This window comes from Oryctolagus cuniculus, chromosome 14 (assembly GCF_964237555.1).
Source record: "Oryctolagus cuniculus chromosome 14, mOryCun1.1, whole genome shotgun sequence".
Taxonomy (NCBI): domain Eukaryota; kingdom Metazoa; phylum Chordata; class Mammalia; order Lagomorpha; family Leporidae; genus Oryctolagus; species Oryctolagus cuniculus.
Window position 1 is genome coordinate 45,886,129 of NC_091445.1, and position 22,746 is coordinate 45,908,874.

Sequence of the window (22,746 nt, forward strand, 5' to 3'; positions counted from 1 at the left end):
CCTGACATTTTCTACACAAATAGTTAAACTAATCATTTGAAAAATTTCTGCATGTTTTAGCTATTCATTTAATGGTGTGAATTTACAATTCATGACTGTGTAATAAATTTATAGTTCTGGCTAAATTAACACTTATTTTTTTGACACCCCTTATATTTACTAGAGATATGTGGCTCCTATAACACCAAGGCAGAAATTAATTCAGCATATGGCTCCAGGCTTGCCATGAAGAAGCAGGTCAGCTGAATAATAGCCTGATATCTTGGGCCAAGCAGACCTGATATCAACTAGGCTCTACAGGTCACTGGTTACCAATTGAGGGTCTCGGGCAAGTCACTTAGCCACACCAAACCTCAGTTTCCTCATCTTTATAATATAATGTGGTCAATAACAGTACCAAACTCTTGGCTCTGGGTCACTTTAGTCCTTCATTAAGAGTCAGTCAATGCTGTTACAATTATTCTATATCTTGAGTCACTGTACTGGCAAAATATTGTCTGGGAAGAAGATACTACATCAAGGTGTTTCCAGAATAGTAATTTGTTTTATAATTATAATACATTTATACAAATTTCATTTATTTTAATTTTTATCTACTTTTCATTTTATTTGAAAGGCAGAGAGAGAGAGGAAAAGAGACAGACAGATCTTCCATCCACTGGTTCACTTCCCAGAAACAGTCCAGGTGAAAAGCCAGGAGCTGAGAACTCAATCTGAGTCTCTCATATGGGTAGCAGAGACCCAACTACTTGAGCCATCTCCTGCTACCTCCTAGGGTAATTGCACAAATTTTAATTTGTTTGTTACTGACTTTGTGGAGGAAAATGACGTACATACCGGCTTTCTCTTAGCAAGTTGAGAAGGTCATCTCTAAAGGTATCTCTGTTCTTCTCCAAGATGCCTCGGACATCATACTGCACCTAGTTGTAAAAAAAAATAAAACCAGAACTGATCAAAAGAATAACTTCAGGTCATAAGCATTTCCATTCATGTTAAACTCACAAAGATAAATCATTTCAATAGAGGCATGATTAGTTTCTGAATCTATGATTTCCTCTATATACTAAGTGGGGAGATATTTTAAGTATCTTAGTAAGAAGTTACCTCTCCAGCATAGTGTTTCACTCCAAAATTGTTGACTGCAACTCTGGGCTTCACATAAAAGTGGTTATTCTATTAAAAAAAAAAGTAATGCCTTATTTCACTCAGTGATTTCTTCTGACTTCCAAATAATATTAAATACTAGATGGTGGAACCAATATCAAATCTTGCCACGTGTCAGAGTTGTAGGGCAAGACATAAGATGTACTTTGTCAAAACCATCCATGCAACTCTTGACTATGTCATTAAGAGTAGGCTAACAATTTTCAGTTCTCTATCCACAAAACACTTGGACATATTCTGACAAGTAGCCCCAATCCCAATCCTGACTTATTTCAACTTGGCTCCGCTAACAGAAGAGTTTCAAGTAGAGAGGAGAAAAGTTAAATGTGAGAAAAGTTGAGCCAACAGTGCTGAGACATCTTGTACGTAATCTTAATCCACAGATCTGCTATTCAGACATAATTAAGAACAGGCAGATTTTGACATACAGCATGCTGATTGTGTAACTTCTCCAATAAGGTGCTGTCTGTGGCTTGAGGAAAATGGCTTTCTTCATTGATAAGAGCTAGGAGGCCAAGTTTCTAGAAGAGGAAAGAAAAGGGTCAAATGATTAAGAGGTGAATGTGTACCTCTCAAACTATCTGAGAACTCTTTCTCCTCTCCATCAGTCAGAGGTTAATATAAAAATGATAGAGTGATTTCTTAGAGAATTTCATATTCCTACACTATAAAGAAAACCAATTAATTTGAATTCTAAGTAAATCCTTTGAAAAATGGAGCCCACTGCAATTTTGTGGATAAAACTTTTAGAACTGGCACATCTACTATTGATGTTGGCAAGGCTTTCCTGCTTCCAAGTGAAGCCAATTCACACACTGTTGACTCTCAAATACTGAGTTCTATGAGACAATAGTTTTAAGGCAGCCAAGTATTTAAATTCCACCTTGCACATTTACATTTACATTTCCAAATGGCCCATTGTGCTCTAAACATTCACATCTTTGATGTGCGTGTTCGCACAAGATTCTTTGTTCTTGTAAATATGAATCAACCCAGCTGGACACCCTAGGGACTATAGCCATTCTTCAACATCCATTACCTTCTCAATCAAGTCCAGGCATTCTCCATTGTCTATCCAGTCAATATCTTCCCACACTAATCCCTCTCTGGAGAAAGATTTAAAAGGGCCAAGTTAAATAAAAATATTTCTTCAAAGTGATCTAATGTAGTTGATTTTTAAAAACGTTTTTGAAGAGGGATCTTTTGAGTGCTTACCTGCTATATTCTAGTTGTTCTAAAGAAAAGATATGCTTGTTGAAATATTCCTGAAGCTTCTCATTTGCATAGTTAATATTGAACTGCTCAAAGTGATTAACCTAAGGGGGAAAGCCATTCAATAAGCATCATTAGCATCCTCACTATTCCCCATAAAGATGAAGAAAAATCGGCGCAGAAAAACACCAGTGTGTGTTTGAAGAGACTTGTTGAAGAGCAGACAGTAAATGGACAGAAAAGAATTCATGTGTCTCAGTCTTTGGCAGCCTACCTCAAAGTTTTCAAATCCAAAGATGTCAAGGATGCCAATCGATTTGAAGTCATCTTTGCCTTTGATCCTGCTATTGATCTTCTTGATCACCCACTCGAAGCAGCGTGCATAAAGTGCCATGGCCAAGGAGTCTCTGCTATCAACTGCCTGTGGGGGAGACCACAGCTCTAGGTGACACAGGCCCCCCAGATCCCCAGTGTTAAGCAAATCAATACCATCTGGGAAGATACAGATATTTAGAGAAGGAATAAACTGGAGCTCACTTGACTTTATGGATTTTATAGTGGGATACACAAGAGTTCCTTTAAATAATGGGCTTCCAAGCTCAACTTTGTATGTTGAGTTATAAGTTACAAGAATGCAATGAATGGGGTATGAGAATTATCCTTACAGAGGGAAACTGAGGCACGGTGAATAAATTTCCCAATTTATTCAAGTGGTAATTGGAAAGTGCCAAGACTCAAACTCAGGTAGTCTGTATTAGACCTCTTCTCAAAACACTATGCTACTTCTGTTTCCTAGGAGACAGTTCAATAGCTTTGTCTGTATCCAACACTTCTGTTATCATTACACTCTGAACAAGTCACTACAGTTACTTGTTGGAATCAAAGCCATGGATCTGAAAAGTGCGTACCTGCTGAACATTGAGAGGCGTGAGGATCTCCTCTCCCCTGAGGAACATGGATCTCTGGGTCAGAGCATCTGTGAGCTGCGTTGGGTCCAGCCCTAGTAACTCTGCAGACCTGCCCAAAGCTGAAAGCCAACAAGAAGACAAAGGTGGATCCCAACAACAACCAAGTCATTGGACTCCAAATGGGTTCTAAGCCCATGGATGCACTGCCACACCCTGCAGCAAAGAACACTCCTGAATCTCTCAGGCAGACTTTACAGAACACACATTACATGGTTACGTTACTCACTCCCTTCGTGAATCTTAGGTTAGCAGCACAGAAGAATCTAGCGCCCAGCAAAGTGTGGTTTCGAAATCCTGTAAGGTCCCGGAGACCCTGTCAGATTTGTGACTGCTTTCTTTAGGAATATAGGTTGTACATTCCTATCCAAAATGCTTGAGACCAAATGTGTTTCATATTTTGGATACTGGCATATGAATAATGGGTTTTCTTAGGGATGAGACCCTCTAAACCTGAAATTCATTTAAGGCTCATACACACATTTCATAAACAGCTTGAAAGTAATTTTATTCAATATTTTTCTCATGCCTGCATTTTTTTTTTTTTATTTATCTGAAAGGCAGAGTAAGAGAGAGAGAGAGAGACAGAGAGAGCAATCTTCCATCACGGGTTCACTCCCCAAATGGCTGCAATAGCCAGGATTAGGCCAGGCCAAAGCCAGGAACCAGGAACTCCATCTGGGTCTCCAACAAGGGTGGCAGGGCCCAAGTACTTTGGCCATCCTCTGCTGCCTTCCCAGGTACATTAGCAGGAGTTGGATCCTAAGCAGAACAGCTGGGATTTAAACCATGGCAAGCAATAGCTTAACCTGCTGTACCACAATGTTGGCCCCTGTGCCTATCTTTTGACTGTGACAAGTCACATGAGGTCAGATGAGTAATTTTCTGCTTGCGGTATTACTTTTTTTTTTTTTTTTGACAGGCAGAGTGGACAGTGAGAGAGAGAGAGAGAGAGAGAGAGACAGAGAAAAAGGTCTCCTTTGCCGTTGGTTCACCCTCCAATGGCCGTTATGGCCGGTGCACTGCAGCTGGTACATCTGGTCTCCCATGCAGGTGCAGGACCCAAGGACTTGGGCCATCCTCCACTGCACTTCCGGGCCACAGCAGAGAGCTGGACAGGAAGAGGAGTGACCGGGACAGAGTCTGGTGCCCTGACCGGGACTAGAACCCGGTGTGCCGGTGCCGCAGGTGGAGGATGAGCCTGTTGAGCCGCAGCGCCGGCCTGCGGTATTACTGACAGCACACAACAAACTGGAAATTTTGGTGCATTCTGGATTTTTGCATTAGGGATGCTTAACCTTTACTAAGATGTTATTTGGTTTTCTACTCTTATTTTTCACCAGTAGTCAAGAGAGTTTTCCAAAGGCTACATAACACAAGGCATTTAAACAATGAAATTAAATGCAGAAGCAGGTAAAAGAATCCAGTTGTCATTTATTACGCCAAATGCTAAAGAAATTTGAAAAAATGTAGGACAGTGTAAGAGTTCTGACTTACTTATGTTTTGGAAAACAGTCTTCTAAATAAAATAAGATGTTTATTCTAACATGCCATGAGTTCCTTATTGTTGTTTTCAAATACATTAATAAATATTTTTAAAGGCTTGGTTTTAATTTCTAATGCAGTAAACTTGAACAGATAGAACCCACATGAACAAAAGCTCTTTGAGGTTCAATGACTTTTGAGAATAGCAAGAGGAGCGGGGTGGGACCAAATGCTTGGGAACTACTTGCCTACAGAACTCGGTTAATTTGAACTTGAACTCATCCAAATTCTCAGCTTCCAGGAACTCATTTATTGCTTCCACCAGAATATGTTTAAAAATACAATACATAAATCACTCCCAGAAAATGACAACTGACATAGCTCTATGTCTATCAGACCATTTTAACTTCACAACAAATCTCTGAGGTCCTGCACAGAATGGAAGCCGCTAAAGTTAAAGGGTCAAATAACAGAGGAACCTGCAGGTTGCAGCTGGCTACAAGCCTATGAGCCTAGCACTGTGAATGGGAAAACTCACGGTCTTGGCCATTAGCACTGGGCCACCCCTGCAGAACTACAAGAAGCACCGCACCACCTGACTCACGGCACTTCTCCCTACCTCAAATCCTCACTGCTTCTATTTCCACGTCTTTGACCCACCTTCCTTCTTCTGTAGTAAGGATGAGGCCACAGGTGTCATCCCGGCGAGGAACAAGTTTTCACACCCACTGACCCCTTGTTAACTGACGCCCCGACATCAGATGCAGTTAGTTCTGGGGCCCTCCATTCTATTAAGAAAGGCTTTTCTTGTAAAAAGGCCAGGCAGTCGGTATTTCAGGTGTGTTTCCTCTGAGGAGAACAGCATGGGGGGGGGGGTGGGCAGGCACCCCTCACCTGTTTTGAAGGAGACCTGCGCGCCCCCCGCAGTGATGAACTCGATGTTTCCGAGGTGCAGTATCCCTGCCAGCAGCCGCAGCACCTCCCGGACCTCCTCCTTGCTGAACTGCATCACTGCCATCGCCGTCTGCAAGGAAGTCAACGCCGTGAGGTGGGTGTTGCTTTGTCACACGGAGGAAAAGGGAAAACGCTCCTAACAATCAAATTACTGGATGTGGGGCCGGGCATCCCATGTCCATGTACTGGTTCAAGTTGTAGTTGCTCCATTTTCTGTCCAGCTCGCTGCTAATGTGCCTGGGGAAGCAGCGGAAGATGGCCCAGGTCTCTGGGCCCCTGCCACCCACATGAGAAACCCCGACAGAGTTCCTGGCTCCTGGCTGTGGCCTGGTCCAGCCCTCTCTGGTGTGGCCACTTGGGTGAACCAGCAGATAGAGGACACCTCTCTCTCTAGCATTCTGCCTTTTGAATAGATAAATAAATCTTTTTAAAAAATTTATTAGATGCTATTCTATTTTTAAAAAAAGATTTAGTTATTTATTTATTTGAAAGGCAGAGAGAGAGAGAGATCAATCTTCCATAGCTGGTTCACTCCCCAAATAGCTGCAATGGCTGGGGCTGGGCCAGGCCAAAGCCAGGAGCAAGGAGCTTCTTCCAGGTCTCCCACACAGATGCAGGGGCTCAAGCACTTGAGCTATCCTCTGCTGCTTTCCCAGGAGCATTAGCAGGGAGATGGACTGGAAGCAGAGAAGCTGTTACTCAACCAGTATCCATACAAGATACCGGCACTGCAGAGGGCAGCTTAACCGGCTGTGCCACAGTACTAGCCTCAGGTGTTATTCTAAATGCAAAAAAAAAGAAATATATGCATAATAAATCATTTTTGAAGTATCCATCCATCCATTCATATTTTTTTTTCAAAGGCACAGAGACAGAGTGATAATCTTCTATTTCCTGGCTCATTCCTCAAATATAACAGCTGAGGCTGGGCCAGGCCAAAGCCAGGAGCCAAGAGCCAAGAGCCAAGAACTCAATCTGGGTCACCCACGTGGGTGGCAGGAACCCAAGTTCTTGGGCCACTATTTGTTGCCTCCCACATGCATTAGCAAAAACCTGGATCAGAAATGGAGGCAGTCCTCAATCCTAGGTACTGTGATATGGGATGCGGGTGTTGCAAGTGGTTGGCTTAATCTACTACACCACAAGGCCCACTCTACCACTCATTTTTAAAGTGATGCAACCTTTACACAGGTACACATAAAAAAAGAGATAAAGGAAAAACTCATACAACGGTCACGGGTAACTTAATTAACTTAATCAAAGTAATAAAAATAAATACCTGCCTTATAATATAGCCTTGTCTTCATGCTACAAAGATTACCTTAGGGAGTCACCTTAACAACAGTGATAAAGAAAGGGTTTCTTTTCTATACAAACCAAAGCATAACGGAACACCTGTCATTCTCTTTATACATAACAATCAGAGGGAGAGGGCAGATTTGAGGAAGGGAGAAGGATGAGACTTCAGGAGATCTGTTCAGTGTAAACTTTGGGGCCCTGTCTTAATGGTCTAACACAACGGGGACCCCAAGAGGTGGAATAAAACTGCACCAGGAGCTCAGTTACTTTCATAATCAATATTGATGGAAAACATGCATAGATTCAGATCTTTCATCCCAAGACAGTCATCCCACCTTTTAGTTTCTCAAAGGGATTTTGAAGGTCTATGTTGGCCTCAGGAGACTATGCGGCAGCTACCATAATGCTGTGCTAGGGAAAATAAAGCTAAACAGGCACTTACAGGGCTTCCTTACTGACAAATATCTAAGCAAGTTAAGCCAGGTGTTTTCTGAATCATATCTGAAATTCATTCATTTTCTATTGTGATTTAGGAGCCACATCCTTGTGAGGGAAAAAAGTACTTAAGAGGAAAAGAAAACCACACACACCCCAGGACAGAACTGTGTGTGGGCAACACTGAGGAAAATAACCTACAAAGGGCCCTGGACCCACGCAATGACTACCAGAGACGGAGATGGAGGAAACCACGCACCCCCTGGAAGCAACAGAAATGGCAAGAGGAAACAACTGCATTATGAAACGTGGAAAGTTTAATTTCTTTACAAGGAAAAAGCAGTAATACCAGAAAGAAAGGCCAACAATCGAGAAGGAAACTCACAGAAGAGCTCCACTGAATGCCACACGTGTAACAAAAACAAAACACACACTGCTCATAGGAGTAACGTTTTCCTTCCAAGAAATCACACTTAAGGAAATTAAAGCTGAGATCACTCCTATTAAACTAGCAAAAAAAAAAAAAATATTCTGAGTGATAAGAAACATTGGTGACACAGGGACATTTATACATTTGATTGTTGGTACTCTAAGTCAGTATGATCCTTGTGGCAAACAACACAATTATGTGGCAGCATTGTGCTAGGTCACATATGTACATAATTTTGTCATTTTAAATGACATTTTTTTTAAAAAAGAAATCTACGTAATCTCCAACAATACAGGAAATTTGTTCCAAGGAAAATATCAATGGCAGAAAAGCTTTATAAAATACTCACCAGCGTTAACACATTCACAGAAAAAAATATTACAATACTAACAATACTACAAATGAACAAGTTAAATTCAGTAAACAAACCTGTAAGAATGTGAAATAGATGTTAAAGGAATTTATGAATGTAATATTGAAACAATTATATTTCAATAGCTTTATATAAATAAAACATGACTTTTTTTAACCTATAATTATTTTTTAAAAAAATCAACCTGGGAAGAAAGTTTATAAAATTGAAAAGAGTTGCAGCAGTTACCAAATAGGTTAACATTTAGTTAAGAATGTAACAGGCAGGGCCGGCGCCGCGGCTCACTAGGCTAATCCTCCGCCTAGCGGCGCCGGCACACCGGGTTCTAGTCCCGGTTGGGGCGCCGGATTCTGTCCCGGTTGCCCCTCTTCCAGGCCAGCCCTCTGCTGTGGCCCGGGAGTGCAGTGGAGGATGGCCCAGGTGCTTGTGCCCTGCACCCCATGGGAGACCAGGAAAAGCACCTGGCTCCTGGCTGCTGCCATCGGATCAGCGCGGTGCGCCGGCCGCATCGCGCTGGCCGCGGCGGCCATTGGAGGGTGAACCAACGGCAAAAGGAAGACCTTTCTCTCTGTCTCTCTCTCTCACTGTCCACTCTGCCTGTCAAAAAAAAAAAAAAAAAAAAAAAAAAGAATGTAACAGGCACAAGAACCTTACCTTCTAGCATGTCTTTTTTTTTTTTCTTTTTCACAGGCAGAGTTAGACAGTGAGAGAGAGAGAGAGAGAGAGAGAGAGAGAGAGACAGAGAGAAAGGTCTTCCTTCTTCTGTTGGTTCACCCCCCAAGTGGCCACTACAGCTGGCGTGTTGCGGCCGGCATGCTGTGCTGATCCAAAGCCAGGAGCCAGGTGCTTTCTCCTGGTTTCCTATGCAGGTGCAGGGCCCAAAGACTTGGGCCATCTTCCACTGTACTCCCAGGCCACAACAGAGAGCTGGACTGGAAGAGGGGCAACCGGGACAGAATCTGGCGCCCAAACCAGGACTAGAACCTGGGGTGCCAGCGCCGCAGGCGGAGGATTAGCCTAGTGAGCCATGGCACTGGCCCTAGCATGTCTTTTAATATTACTGGCAATATTCTTACAATAGAAAAACAAGACTATTAATGGGTGACTGTAAAAATCACTGTCTATTCAGTGGAATACCAGGAAAAGGAAAGAATAGAGATGCACGTGAAGTAGAGGACTGGAGAAAGGTAGAAACAGATAAATACACATTGTATCATTTCTTTTACAGGAATCTCTAAAAAATCAGTGTCTATGAGAGTGACTGAAATCAGATCAGTAGTGACCTAGGGCCTGGGGTGGGTGGTTGGGACTGCTTGGAAAGCGTTCATGGTCTTAATCATGGTTGCAGGCAGATGGCATGTAGACTGAAATGTATACTTTCAGTGGGAGCACTTTATTACAAGTATAAACATCAATAAAGTCACGTATGAAAAGAATTGGAAGACCATGAATTACTTAATCAGAAACAGGAACACCATCCATTCATGAGCATGAGGGAAAAAATGACACAACGCGAAAGAATTATTTGCTGAGTGCTTATCAATTTTAAAAAAGCAGCCGGCGCCGCGGCTCAATAGGCTAATCCTCCACCTTGCGGCGCCGGCACACCGGGTTCTAGTCCTGGTCGAAGCGCTGGAGTGTGCCTCGGTTGCCCCTCTTCCAGGCCAGCTCTCTGCTGTGGCCCTGGAGTGCAGTGGAGGATGGCCCAGGTGCTTGAGCCCCGCACCCCATGGGAGACCAGGATAAGTACCTGGCTCCTGCCTTCGGATCAGCGCGGTGCGCCGGCTGCAGCGCGCCAGCCGTGGCGGCCATTGGAGGGTGAACCAACGACAAAGGAAGACCTTTCTCTCTGTCTCTGTCTCTCTCACTGTCCACTCTGCCTGTCAAAAAAAAAAAAAAAAAAAAAAAGCATATGTGAAAATACTTTAAAAACTGGGGAAAAGGGTGGTCATTGTGGCAGAGAGCTGATGTGCCACTTGCAACACCTGCATCCCATACCTGAGTGCCTGGGAACAAGTCCCATCTCTGCTTCCTATCCAGTTTCCTACTAATGTGTACCCAGGGAAGCTGCAGATGATGGCCCGGGGCTTAGGTTTCTGCCACCCACATAGGAAACCAGACTGAGTTTCTGACTCCTAATTTCTTTTTATAAAGATCTATTTATTTATTTGAAAGGCAGAGTTACAGAGAGGCAGAGGCAGAGGCAGAGGGAGAGAGAGAGAGAGAGAGAGGTCTTCTTCTTTTTTTTTTTTTTTTTTTTTTGACAGGCAGAGTGGACAGTGAGAGAGAGAGACAGAGAGAGAAAGGTCTTCCTTTGCCGTTGGTTCACCCTCCAATGGCCGCCGCTGCAGCCGGCGCACCGCGCTGATCCGATGGCAGGAGCCAGGATCCAGGTGCTTTTCCTGGTCTCCCATGGGGTGCAGGGCCCAAGCACCTGGGCCATCCTCCACTGCACTCCCTGGCCATAGCAGAGAGCTGGCCTGGAAGAGGGGCAACCGGGACAGAATCCGGCGTCCCAACCGGGACTAGAACCCGGTATGCCGGCGCCGCAAGGTGGAGGATTAGCCTATTGAGCCACGGCGCCGGCTCAAGAGAGAGGTCTTCTATTCACTGGTTCACTCCCCTAAGTGGCTGCAACAGCTGGAACTGAGCAGATCCGAAGCCAGGAGCCAGGAACTTTTTCCAGGTCTCCCACGTGGGTGCAGGGGCCTGAGGACTTGGGCCATCTTCTACTGCTTTCCCAGGCCATAGCAGAGAACTGGATCAGAAATGGAGCAACCAGGGCTAGAACTGGCAACCACATGGGATTCTGGTACTGCAGGTGGCAGCTCTACCGGTTATGCCATAGTGCCGGCCTCATGAGTCCTAACTTCTACCTGGTCTAGCCCAGGCTATTGCAGGCACTGGGGAGTGAGCCAGAGATGTCTCTCCCTCTGCTTTTTAAATAAAAATAAAAAAATTAAAAAGTGCTAAAATCCGGCCGGCACCGCAGCTTACTAGGCTAACCCTCCGCCTTGCGGCGCTGGCACACGGGGTTCTGGTCCCGGTTGCCCCTCTTCCAGGCCAGCTCTCTGCTGTGGCCCGGGAGTGCAGTGGAGGATGGCCCAAGTACTTGGGCCCCGCACCCCATGGGAGGCCAGGATAAGTACCTAGCTCCTGCCATCGGATCAGTGCGGTGCGCTGGCCGCAGTGCACCGGCTGCAGCGGCCATTGGAGGGTGACCCAACGGCAAAAGGAAGACCTTTCTCTCTGTCTCTCTCTCTCACTGTCCACTCTGCCTGTCAAAAAAAAAAAAAAAAAAAGTGCTAAAATAACCTAATTTAAAATAAAAAATATAAATACAAAGGTAACTGAGATATGAAAATAAAAGAATAAAAATGCTTACTATATTAATAAATTTGTGACTTCCTTGCTTTCAACTCTGACTCCAAGTGATTAACCAGTTAGGTTGTGGTGATAATAGTAATTGCAGTAATCATACCATGGGATAATTTAACGACTACAAATAATTATCACCAGCGTGGGTGTGTGCTAAAGCTGCTAGCAAAAGCCTCCTCCTCTTATTTTTCCTTGCTGTCCTATTACAATCTTTTCAGTAAGCAATCTCTACCCCTTTGGCAAGAGTAGCCAGTTTAAAGCTTATTATTATTTTATTACCTCAACAATATGGCTCAAGAGTGAGAAAAACCCTGGGAAACTTTCAGGATGGCTCAGACATGCCAAAAACTATTTAGTTATAAAACCAGCACAAAGTTATATTGAACAGTTTCAAGAGAAGTCTTTCATTAATAAAAATTAGATGCTTATGAATCTGTACGTACGGGAAGAGGTGACCAATACGTGGCACTGTCCCAACCATGAGACACTGCAGGAAGCCAGCTTGGCACACTAGAAACAGAGACTGAGCGTGTGGTGCAGTGGGCTAAGCCAACACTTTTGACGCCTGCATCCCGTATCAGAGCGCCAGCTGGAATCCTGGCCACTTCACTTCCCATTCAGTTTCCTGATAATGCGCCTGCAAAGGCGGTAGATGATGGCCCCAGTGCTTGGGTCCCTGCCACCCACACGGGAGACATAGCTCCTGGCTTCAGCAGGGATGGGTCCCGCTTGTTGCGGCCATTTAGGGAGTAAACCAGCATATGGGAGATTCTCTCTCCCTCTGTCACTGTGTCTTTCTGATAAGCAAATTAATAAATCTTAAGAAAGAAAACAAAATAAAGAAATGGAGAGAGGAGGTGATAAAGCTCAGAGATCTCAGAGGACCACCGGATAAATGATGGTGACTGAGATGAGGCAAGGCAACAGAAAGGCTGTTTTGTGCATTGTAAATTACTAGTAACTTGATGATACTTTATTCATGACGCAATGTTGTATTTTATTACGTAATACAGTCATGTTAAAAAAAGTGTGTTTCTCTGGCAAAAACAAAAACAAAAAAAACAAACCTAAATGAAAGATCTCCGCAAGTGAGATCCCAGTGGAAAGAACAGGTCATCAAAGAAGGAGGTACCTTTCTCTGAAGGGAGGAGAGAACTTCCACTTTGACTACGACCTTGTCTAAATATGATCAGAGTCGGTGAACTCAAAAGGCTTCCACAGCCTTGGCAACTCATGACAAGAGCCTAGGGTGATTACTGACGCCATAAACAAGAGTGTCAATTTGTTAAGTCAACAAGAGGAGTCACTGTGCACTTACTCCTCATGTAGGATCTCTGTCCTTAATGTGTTGTACAATGTGAATTAATGCTATAACTAGTATTCAAACAGTATTTTACACTTTGTGTTTCTGTGTGGGTGCAAACTTTTGAAATCTTTACTTAATATATATTAAATTGATCTTCTGTATATAAAGATAATTGAAAATGAATCTTGATATGAATGGAATGGGAGAGAGAGTGGGAGATGGGAGGGTAGTGGGTGGGAGGGAAGTTATGGAGGGGGGAAGCCACTGTAATCCGTAAGCTGTACTTTGGAAATTTATATTTATTAAATAAAAGTTTTTAAAAAAAGTGTGTTTAAGGCTGGCGCTGCGGCTCACTAGGCTAATCCTCCACCTGCGGCACTGGCACCCCAGGTTCTAGTCCTGGTTGGGGCACCAGATTCTGTCCTGGTTGCTCCTCTTCCAGTCCAGCTCTCTGCTGTGGCCCGGGAAGGCAGTGGAGGATGGCCCAAGTGCTTGGGCCCTGCACTTGCATGGGAGACCAGGAGGAAGCGCCTGGCTCCTGGCTTCGGATTGGCACAGCGCACCGGCCGTAGCAGTCATTTGGGGGATGAACCAACGGAAGGAAGACCTTTCTCTCTGTTTCTCTCTCTCTCTCTCTCTCTCACTGCCTAACTCTGCCTGTCAAAAAAAAAAAAAAAAAAAAAGTGTGTTTTATAAAATATAAAATATTTAACATACATTATAAAATATAACTTACTTTTATTCTGTGAAAACTGTCAGAATTAAAATGGAGTCACTTGTTTCAAACTCTAACAAAACAAAGAAAGCAAGTCCAGAGGTCATAAAGGAGGGGGTATCTGGGCTTCATATAAAAAGGTTGTTCTATTAGAAAAAGTAATGCCTAGCCATTGTGGCCATTTGGGGAGTGAACCAGCGGATGTAGGACTTCTCTCTCTCTCTACCTCTTTCCCTCTCGTAAGTCTGGCTTTCAAATAAATAAATAAATCTTTGAAAAAAGTTCATGAAAAGTGGAACTAATAGATTTTTATTTTGGGACATACATTTTTATAATATTTTCATAATGCATTGCATTTTCCTCTGATTCTTTGAAAGCCTGGGGTACACGGCCACATTCCATTAGAAACACACGGATATCCCAGCCCTGGTCCATAGTCAAGCACATTGTAAAATACATGCTATTTGTGGAGTGAGAATGAATGGATGATGGCACAAAGACTCCTGATACCTGACACACATTCCATCAGTCACCATCCTGGTAGGTCAAATGCAGGCAATAAAATAAATCAGTTGTTACTACTGACTTGAAATGGCCTTTCATCCAGACTAAACGATTTACTATGCAATTTGGAAGTCTGTATAAAAAATGGCTATGAAATTGAGTGCAAGTTCACTGCTTATGCCCAGGAAAAACCCAGCCTCTAAAACTGTGCCAAGGAAGATTTTTAAAAATACAAAAAAAAAAATCCTCACAGTTCTTTCATTTTTAGAATTTACTTTTTATTTGCTTGAGAGGTAGAGAGAGATAACATAGACAGAGCAAGATCCCATCTGCTCCTAACTCCCCAAATGCCCACAAGGGTCAAGGATGGGCCTGGCTGCAGCTAGGAGCCAGGAACTCAATCCGGGTCTCCCACATGGGTGGAAGGGACCCAAGCACCTGACCACTACTTGAGTCATCACCTGCTGCTTCCCAGGGTCTGCACTGACAGGAAGCTGGAACCAGGAGCCAGAGGCAGGAATCGACACAGGATGGATGCAGGCATCCTCACCAGCATCCTAACTGCTAGGCTAAACATGTGCTCCAAAAGCCAGTGTTCAAAAGGTCCCTCTACCAGGGTACATCCACTGACATTAAAATTGATAGGAAGTAATTTTTTTTAGTAGCTAAAAATGAAAATGTCACCAGAAGTGACATTTTCAAACATTAATTCACAGAAGTGACTTCTCTCACCGTCAACATATTCCGCAAATTATCCTTGAGCCTCAGCAGAACATGGTCCCTTCTTCCTTTGTTCCCACCCACTTCGGGAAAGGAATTTCAAGGGATCAAAGTATGAAGCTATACGTTTAAATGGCATTTGACACTGAGGTATGAGACAAATTGCATGAACCCCGACAGCATAATCTGTTATAATCTTATTCACCTCTCTAGCAGAAGACAGGGTTTTGTTCACTGCAGGCTCTCTGGTGCCTAAAGCAGTGCCTGGCACACAGAAATCCACTTGAGCAGGATTAGTGACTTCTGTGAACGGTGCCTGCCACTTTTAGCAGCAGAGCGCTGTGTGAGGCAGTAAATGTGCCACTCGTTCTGATGCTCATTCTCCTACAGAGCTACCCCCTGGTATCCTCTGGAGATGAGTTTCAAGATCCCTCATAGGAACTGGTGCTGTGATGTAGTGGGTAAAGCTGTCACCTGCAGTGCTGGCATCCCACATGAGCACCAGTTCAAGTCCTGGCTGCTCCACTTCCGATCCAGCTCTGGTATGGCCTGGGAAAGCAGAAGATGGCCCAAGTCTTTGGACCTCTGTACCCACAAGGGAGACCTGGAAGAAGCTTCAGGCTCCTGGCTTCAGATTGGTGCAGCTCTGGCCATTGTGGCCATCAGGGGAATGAAGCAGCAGATGAAAGACCTCTCTCTCTGCCTCTGCCTCTCTGTAAATCTGCCTTTCAAATAAATAAATAAATATTTTTAAAAAAGAGCCCTCATAGACTCAAACATCTAGGGATGTTCGATGTAAAATGGAGTGCATTAGCCTATATCCCATGCATATCCTCCCATCTAATCCTTTAAGCCATCTCTAGAGGACTCAGAATACCAATGCGATGTCAATACTATGTAAATCATTGACACATGGTACTGTTCAGGGGATAATGACAAGAAAAATGTCTGCACATACTCAGTGCTGGCACGACCTTTGCAGACCTGACTATGTTTTTGGTCTGTAGTTGCTTGTATCAATACCATAGACGTGGAGCCTACAGGCACCAAAGGCCAGCTGTTATCACAGAAAGTAAGATTTCAGGAAATAATCACATAATCATCAAATAATCACAAGAAGTTACTGTTTGTTGTAAAAATGTAACATGAATGGGGTCAGCATTCTGGCACAGCTGGTTAAGCAGCTACCTGCTATGCCTGCATCCCATGAGAGCTAGTTCAAGACCCAGCTGCTCCCCTTACAATCCTGCTCCCTGCTTACATGCTTGGGAAAGCAGCAGAAGACGGCCCAAGTACCTGGGCCCCTGCACCCACGTGGGAGAACAGATGGAGCTCTAGGTTCCTTTTTTTTTTTTTTTTTTTAAATTTTTATTTTTTGACAGGCAGAGTGGACAGTGAGAGAGAGAGACAGAGAGAAAGGTCTTCCTTTTGCCGTTGGTTCACCCTCCAATGGCCGCTGCGGCCGGCGCGCTGCGACCGGCGCACCGCGCTGATCCGATGGCAGCAGCCAGGAGCCAGGTGCTTCTCCTGGTCTCCCATGGGGTGCACAAACCATTACCCACGTGGGATGCTGGAGTTGCAGGTGGCAGCTTAAACTGCTGTGCCACAATGCAAACCTCTCTAATTTTTTGATTCTCTCAGGTTTTATTGTTTATAGAAAGGAATATTTTTTCTCCTTCTGTTCCAAAAGTTGTGTATTTAGTTTCTTTTTTCTGCTCCACTGCTTGTAACTTCCAGAACAAAGTTATACAATAACAGTGAAAATGTCATGCTTATGATCTTAATAACCATTAATTAGTTTTTCATCAATACTTAGGGTGGGACAACACTAGAAAGCAATTTTAAGCTTATCATTTAATCTCCATAAACATACTTTGTAAACAGACTACATAACAAGAATATGTTATTATATCAATTATGTATATAAATTTTTCTCCCTCTCTCAAGATACATCCTTTCATCCCAAGACCAAATTTCAATGTCAAGGGCTTCTTACTTCAATTCAACAATAAAAGCTGACAATCACAAGAACAAGGCAAACTCCACAAGTTTGCTCACAGCCAATGAAAAGAGTGCAGTTAGGAATGGGAAAATGATAGCCCAAGAGGAGGCAGAGTAACAGCATCCTCAGGGTGATTCCTCCAGGGAATCCTATACAGCAGGTGCACCCTAGTGGCCAGGGAGCTCAGTGCTGCTGGGAGTCAGTGAGACTAAACTCAATGCTCTTTTATCACAGATTACTGTTCGACAGCCTCAACAAAGAACCAGAAACGTAGGAGGAAAAAAAAAAAAAAAAAAAAAAAAAAAAAAAAAAAAAAAAAAAAAACCTCCTTCTCATCAAAACTGAGAATTTATTCTAGCATTATCTTCTCAGGAAAGATCCAAATAGATGAATCATGATGAATGTCTGAGTAGTGAGAGAAGACTAGGAGATAAAGATAGAATTGGGAAAGATAATTTAAAACACAGCATTTCTTCGTATCTGTCAGGGATCTGGGACCCCTGTGAATCAAAATCCTCAGGTGCTCAAGTCTCTTTTATAAAATGGTGTGTGTTTGCACAGAACCCACCCACACCCTCCAGCAGACTTTAAGTCACTTCTAGACTACCTGTAATACCTACACAGTGTACATGCTGTGTAAGTAGTTGTCCTACTATATTGTTTAGGGAACAATGACTAGGAAACAGTCTATATATGTTCAGTACTGATGCAATTTGTTTTTCAAGTATTTCTGATGTGAAGATGATTGAGTCTGAAGATGTGAAACCCATTGATACAGAAGCCCAAAAGTCCTTAGAAAAAGACGTCATAAAAACCAATTTGTAGAGCAGATCCTATACCTCCTAGAGTCTACAATTAGCGTGCTATCTGCAGGAGACTTGTTAATGAGTTAAATAAAGGAAGGAGCTTTCTGAGACAAAGCAGCCCACATTATAAATGGAGGGGAACAGGATCACGGTGTTATGGCCTAGCTTGTCATTTCCGAATCTGGGATACACATGAGACATCGAGAAATGATGCATGATTTATACCTGCTTGAAATGATTTTTTTATTTCATTCCACAGGCTTGAGCAATCTAAGAGGACACCAAGAGGGTATGGAACAGAGTTGCTGGCATGGAACAGAGCATGTGGCACCCGCGTTGTGCTTTCCAGGCTGGGATTTGAAGTTAAGTATGTCTGGATACTGGCTTTGCCAGGTACTCAATAAGGTTAGGCCAGTTACCTACACCCCTGATTCTCAGAATGCAGACAACCAAGCTTCCTACCCTCACAGGGATGTTAAGAGGAGACAGAGTTTAAAACAGTAAGCATTTGATAAATGTTAGCCATATTTACAATTACAGTCGGCCTTCCACATCCATGGATTTAACCAAGTGCAGCTCAAAAAAAATCTTTAAAAAAATTGTCTGAAATGAATATGCAGAAATTGTTTATCTTTTTTTGGTAAGGTTTATTTATTTGAAAGGCAAAATTACCAGGAGAGAGAGAGAGAGAGAGAGAGAGAGGCAGACAGACAGACACAGAGAACCACATGCTGGTTCACTCCCCAGATGGCTGCAACAGACGGGGCTGGGCCAGGCTGAAGCCAGAGCCTGAACCTCTATACAGGTCACCCACATGGGGCACAGGGGCTCAAGCACTTGGGCCATCTTCCACTGCCTTCCCAGGCACATCAGCAGGGAGCTCGATCAGAAGAACTGGAGCAGTCAGGACTCAAACTGATGCTCATATGGAATGCCAGCCTTGTACCAACTTTTTCCCTTACCATTATTTCCAAAACCACAGAGTATAACAGCTCTTTCCATAGCATTGGCATTGTGGCAGGCATTCTAAGTAAGCTACAGATGATTTACAGCATATAGGAGGATGTGTGTGGTTTAAATGTAAATATTATGCTATTTCATGTAAGGGACTTGAGCACTGGCAGAATTTGATATCTGAAAGGGTGCAAACAATCGATTCCTACAGATGCCTGAGGACAACTGTACAATGATGAGGAATCGGCTCCAGATGCCTTCTGTCCACCTTTTCTAGGACGGACTCTGGGAAAGACTCCACCCGGATGAGATCTCTTGACCATTCTTGGTCACATGGGTTACAGCAATGCTTGATGAAAAGGCCTCTTGGATACAGTCACCTCCTAGGCAAGTCCTTACGATATTCAACAAGCTCATGTGACTGACTCAGAGGGTGTTCATGGAATCAGAAGTGGCTGTCACAATTAGGCTAGGAGAACCGGATGACATCCCAGTGCAGTCACCTGGTCCAACAGCTGACAGATTTGTTTTTGGGTGCAGATCTCATTTTTCAAAAGCATGCATGAAAAGCTCAAAAAATAAGGGATCCTTCTTGCTCCAGTGTAATGCTCAGGAATTTTTTTTGTCTTTTGCTTTTCTGGGTGGAGGGTCCACATTCTGAATGCTCTGTCCCCAGTAAGCCGCCCCTGTATCCTGAATGACACAAAGACTCCCATATACTAAAGAAAAGGGATTCCTAGAATTCCTTCCAGTCAGAAAACTGCCTATATTACAGAGTAAGAAAGGAGCACTGTTACCTATTCTCACACACTGCTCCAAATATAATTGCTTCCGTTGTGACTTAAAACATTTTTTTTTGAAACAGAAAATGGAATCTGTCACTCATAATAGGAGAAATTGAAAAATAACTTACGATAACTTCCCTAAAGGATTCCTGGTCACTGATTGTCTTGTCTTCTATGCATCCAGATTGATTCAAGTAGTGGTAGTTCTCGGGCACAGATAAATAAAATTCTTCTGTAGAAAGATAAGGGAAAACACAGTTATACTCAGCTGTCCAGGAAAATGCAAAATCCCAGTCTGCATTCTGTTACTTCTGTAACATTTCCCTAATTAAGATAATACAGTTCCCTTATGGTCATCATTTAAGGAAAAGTAGAAAAAATTTAATTAAACTAAATGGGGTCAGAAAATGTTACTAGAAACTGGATCCTTTTTTTATATTTTGAAAATCAAACACAAGGGCAGGCATCTGCCTCATGGTTAAGAGACCCATCTCCCATATCAGAGTGCCTACATTCAAGTCCTTGTTATACTTTTGATCCAGCCTCCCACCAATGCACACCCTGAGAGGCAGTGGTTGATGGCCCAAGTACTTGGGTTGCTGCCACCCCTGTGGGAGACCCCAGATTGAGCTCCTGGATGGAATTCTGGCCTCCTGGCTTTTGCCTGGTCTAGTCCCAGCTACTGCAGACACTGAGGAAGTGAACCAATGGTTGGATCATCATCTGTCTGTCATCTCTCTCTCTGTCACCCTCGGAATCAACCAATGGACAGATCTCTGTTTCTCCTCTCTATGGCTCCATGCTTCAAAATTTAAAAAAAAAAAAAAAAAAAAAAAACCCAAACATTTAAGAATTAGTTTTATTTGGGTGAGATATAAAATAAAACTAGCTTCTTTTGCATAAATTTCTTTTACATTTGGGGCCAGCGTTGTGACATAGTGGGTAAAGCTGTTACCTGCAACGCCAGCATCCCATATGGGTGCCAGTTCATGTCCTGGCTGCTTTAATTCTGATACAGCTCCCTGCTAATGGCCTAGGAAAGGCAGCAAAGGATGGCCCAAGTGTCTGGGCTTCTGCTACCCATGTGGGAGACCAGATGAATCTCCCGGCTTTGGCCTGGCCCAGCCCTTGTTATTAAGGCCATCTGGGGAGTGAATCAGTGGATGAAAGATTGTTTTCTCTGTCTCTTTATCTTTCTCTGTAACTCTGTCTTTTGAATAAATAAATAAATCTTAAAAAAAAGTAAAAATAGGGGGCCATCGTGTGGCATAGCAGGTAAAGCTGCCATCTACAGCGCTGGCATCCCATATGGGCATGGGTTTGAGTTCTGGCTCCTCCATTTCAGATCTAGCTCTCTACCATGGCCTGAGAAAGCAGTAGAAGATGGCCCAAGTCCTTGGGCCCCTGGACACACATGGGAGAACAGGAAGAAGCTCCAGGCTTCTGGCTTCGGACAGGCCCAGCTCTAGCTGTTGTGGCCATTTGGGGAGTGAACCTATGGATGGAAGAGCTCTTTCTATAATAAGTAAATAAATCTCTTAAAAAGTAAAAATATATCAAAACTCCAAAGTAAACAAAAGAAAAATTCAGGAAATCTATATAATTTTCTCCCTACAATACTATGATGTTTGGCTCAAAAATGAATTCAGCAACCAGTGGTACTCTCATGATACACATTTTGTTGTAGTTGGTAGAACGGCAACTACATCAAAACAGGTGTCTTCTCACTTCCTAATGTGCTGTGCATGGAACTGAGTTGTGTATCCCCGTATCTCTGATGCTGCCTCATTCACTCACCTCTCTCTTCATGTTCCAGCCCTGCCAGCAGCGCATAGAATATGTGATAATTCCTCTCCCCAGGATTCTGCCTTACTACTCGGTTCTGTGGAGATAAATCAGGTTTACATTCAGTGATGCTTTCTTTCCTTAACTCACATCCCAGTGATTTCTGCAAACAGTCATTTTGGAGGAAAATGTAAATTAAATGAGGTTTACTTACTTTTTCTAATAAATCTTCATGTAAAAAGCAATGGTAAGTCAAGGAACAAAATAAGGATATGACACACTCCACCAGCCTTTTACTTTCCTTTCTTACCCAAATAATCACAGCTCCCATTTCTTTTGACACTGACACTTCCAGTGCCCAAAGACAAGCAAAGCAGGCACACACTATTTCACCTAAATCCAATTCCAAACATGACAACGCTAACAGGTACCTGATTCTTTGACAAATCCATTGCAAACAGATTTCTGATGTCTCATGATGCATTCTATCAAAGGAAAGTGGTTCTTTATCTCACAGAATAATTAACAGGTCAACAATGTTATGACTATAACCCAGTGGAACCAGAGAGGTCTTATTTCATGCCTTTTGACTCCTCATTGTAAGTGAAATGAGCTTCCTCTGATTGAAACAGACACTGTAGACAAAACCAGAACAGAAGCAGGATACAATCTACAATTCTCCCGCCCTGAATATTGCCCTTCTCACAGATGTTCAGCTGCACAAACTTCCCAAAGCGACTAGAGTTGTTGTTGTACACTGTCTTCGCGTTGCCGAAGGCTTCCATGATGGGGCTGTGGGAGAGCAGAGGGCAGCAGAGAGGATTAAAAGGGCAGATCTGAAAATGCCAAGAGCATTGCTCACAAATGTCACCAAAGATGTATGACTGCAGGGAATGTCTGAAACCCAGAGGAGCTGGGGTGACTGTTTACTCCCAGAAGCGCCAGATTTCCCAAACACTGCCCTGGGCTTTCCCCGCACATCCACTTCGAATGGGGAGTAGAGGCCTTGCAGCTGGCAGTGCTGGCAAAAAATGTTACACACTTAGGGAGACCACAGGGGCCCATCCCTTGCACAGATGAGCCTGGGCTTCCCCTAACAACTACTCAGAAAAAGCCCCCTGTGGAATTCTAGACACTGAGCATGTTCACCCATTTGTTGCAGACAATTCAGGGATCAGCACCCAGTTTCTGCACAGGACTCCCAGGCTTTGCAGGCTGTGTCACAGCTCTTCAGCACTGCTGCTGTATTTGAAAGCAACTGTGAACAATGCAAATGAGTGTGGCAGGGTCCCACTAAGGAGGATAGGCTGCAGGGAGGAGATGAGGCGGTTCTGCAGAGGGAGGGTGCTGACAGCTGTACAATGACGTGAATGTCTGAACGCCACTGAGCTGTACACCTTGTAACATGGGGGACTTGATGGTGTGCGTGTTTCACCTCAATGAAAAATCAACGTTTAAATGCAGAAATAAAATA

General features: G+C 43.5%; 1 protein-coding gene across 3 annotated transcripts in view; it reads right to left on the reverse strand.

Moving 5' to 3' along the window:
* MYO10 (myosin X) overlaps nt 1-22,746 on the reverse strand; it is a 244,734-nt gene that overhangs the window by 85,805 nt on the left and 136,183 nt on the right. For all 3 annotated transcript variants that reach the window (XM_070056609.1, XM_008262083.4, XM_008262082.4), the window contains exons 6-17: nt 21,940-22,064; nt 21,487-21,500; nt 21,285-21,369; nt 19,616-19,719; nt 5,721-5,850; nt 3,285-3,403; nt 2,651-2,797; nt 2,380-2,480; nt 2,204-2,270; nt 1,593-1,685; nt 1,105-1,173; nt 838-920 (exon numbers count right to left, since the gene is read on the reverse strand). In XM_070056609.1, the coding sequence (XP_069912710.1) occupies nt 838-920; nt 1,105-1,173; nt 1,593-1,685; nt 2,204-2,270; nt 2,380-2,480; nt 2,651-2,797; nt 3,285-3,403; nt 5,721-5,850; nt 19,616-19,719; nt 21,285-21,369; nt 21,487-21,500; nt 21,940-22,064 (1,137 nt within the window). The remainder of the gene's footprint in view (nt 1-837; nt 921-1,104; nt 1,174-1,592; nt 1,686-2,203; nt 2,271-2,379; nt 2,481-2,650; nt 2,798-3,284; nt 3,404-5,720; nt 5,851-19,615; nt 19,720-21,284; nt 21,370-21,486; nt 21,501-21,939; nt 22,065-22,746) is intronic.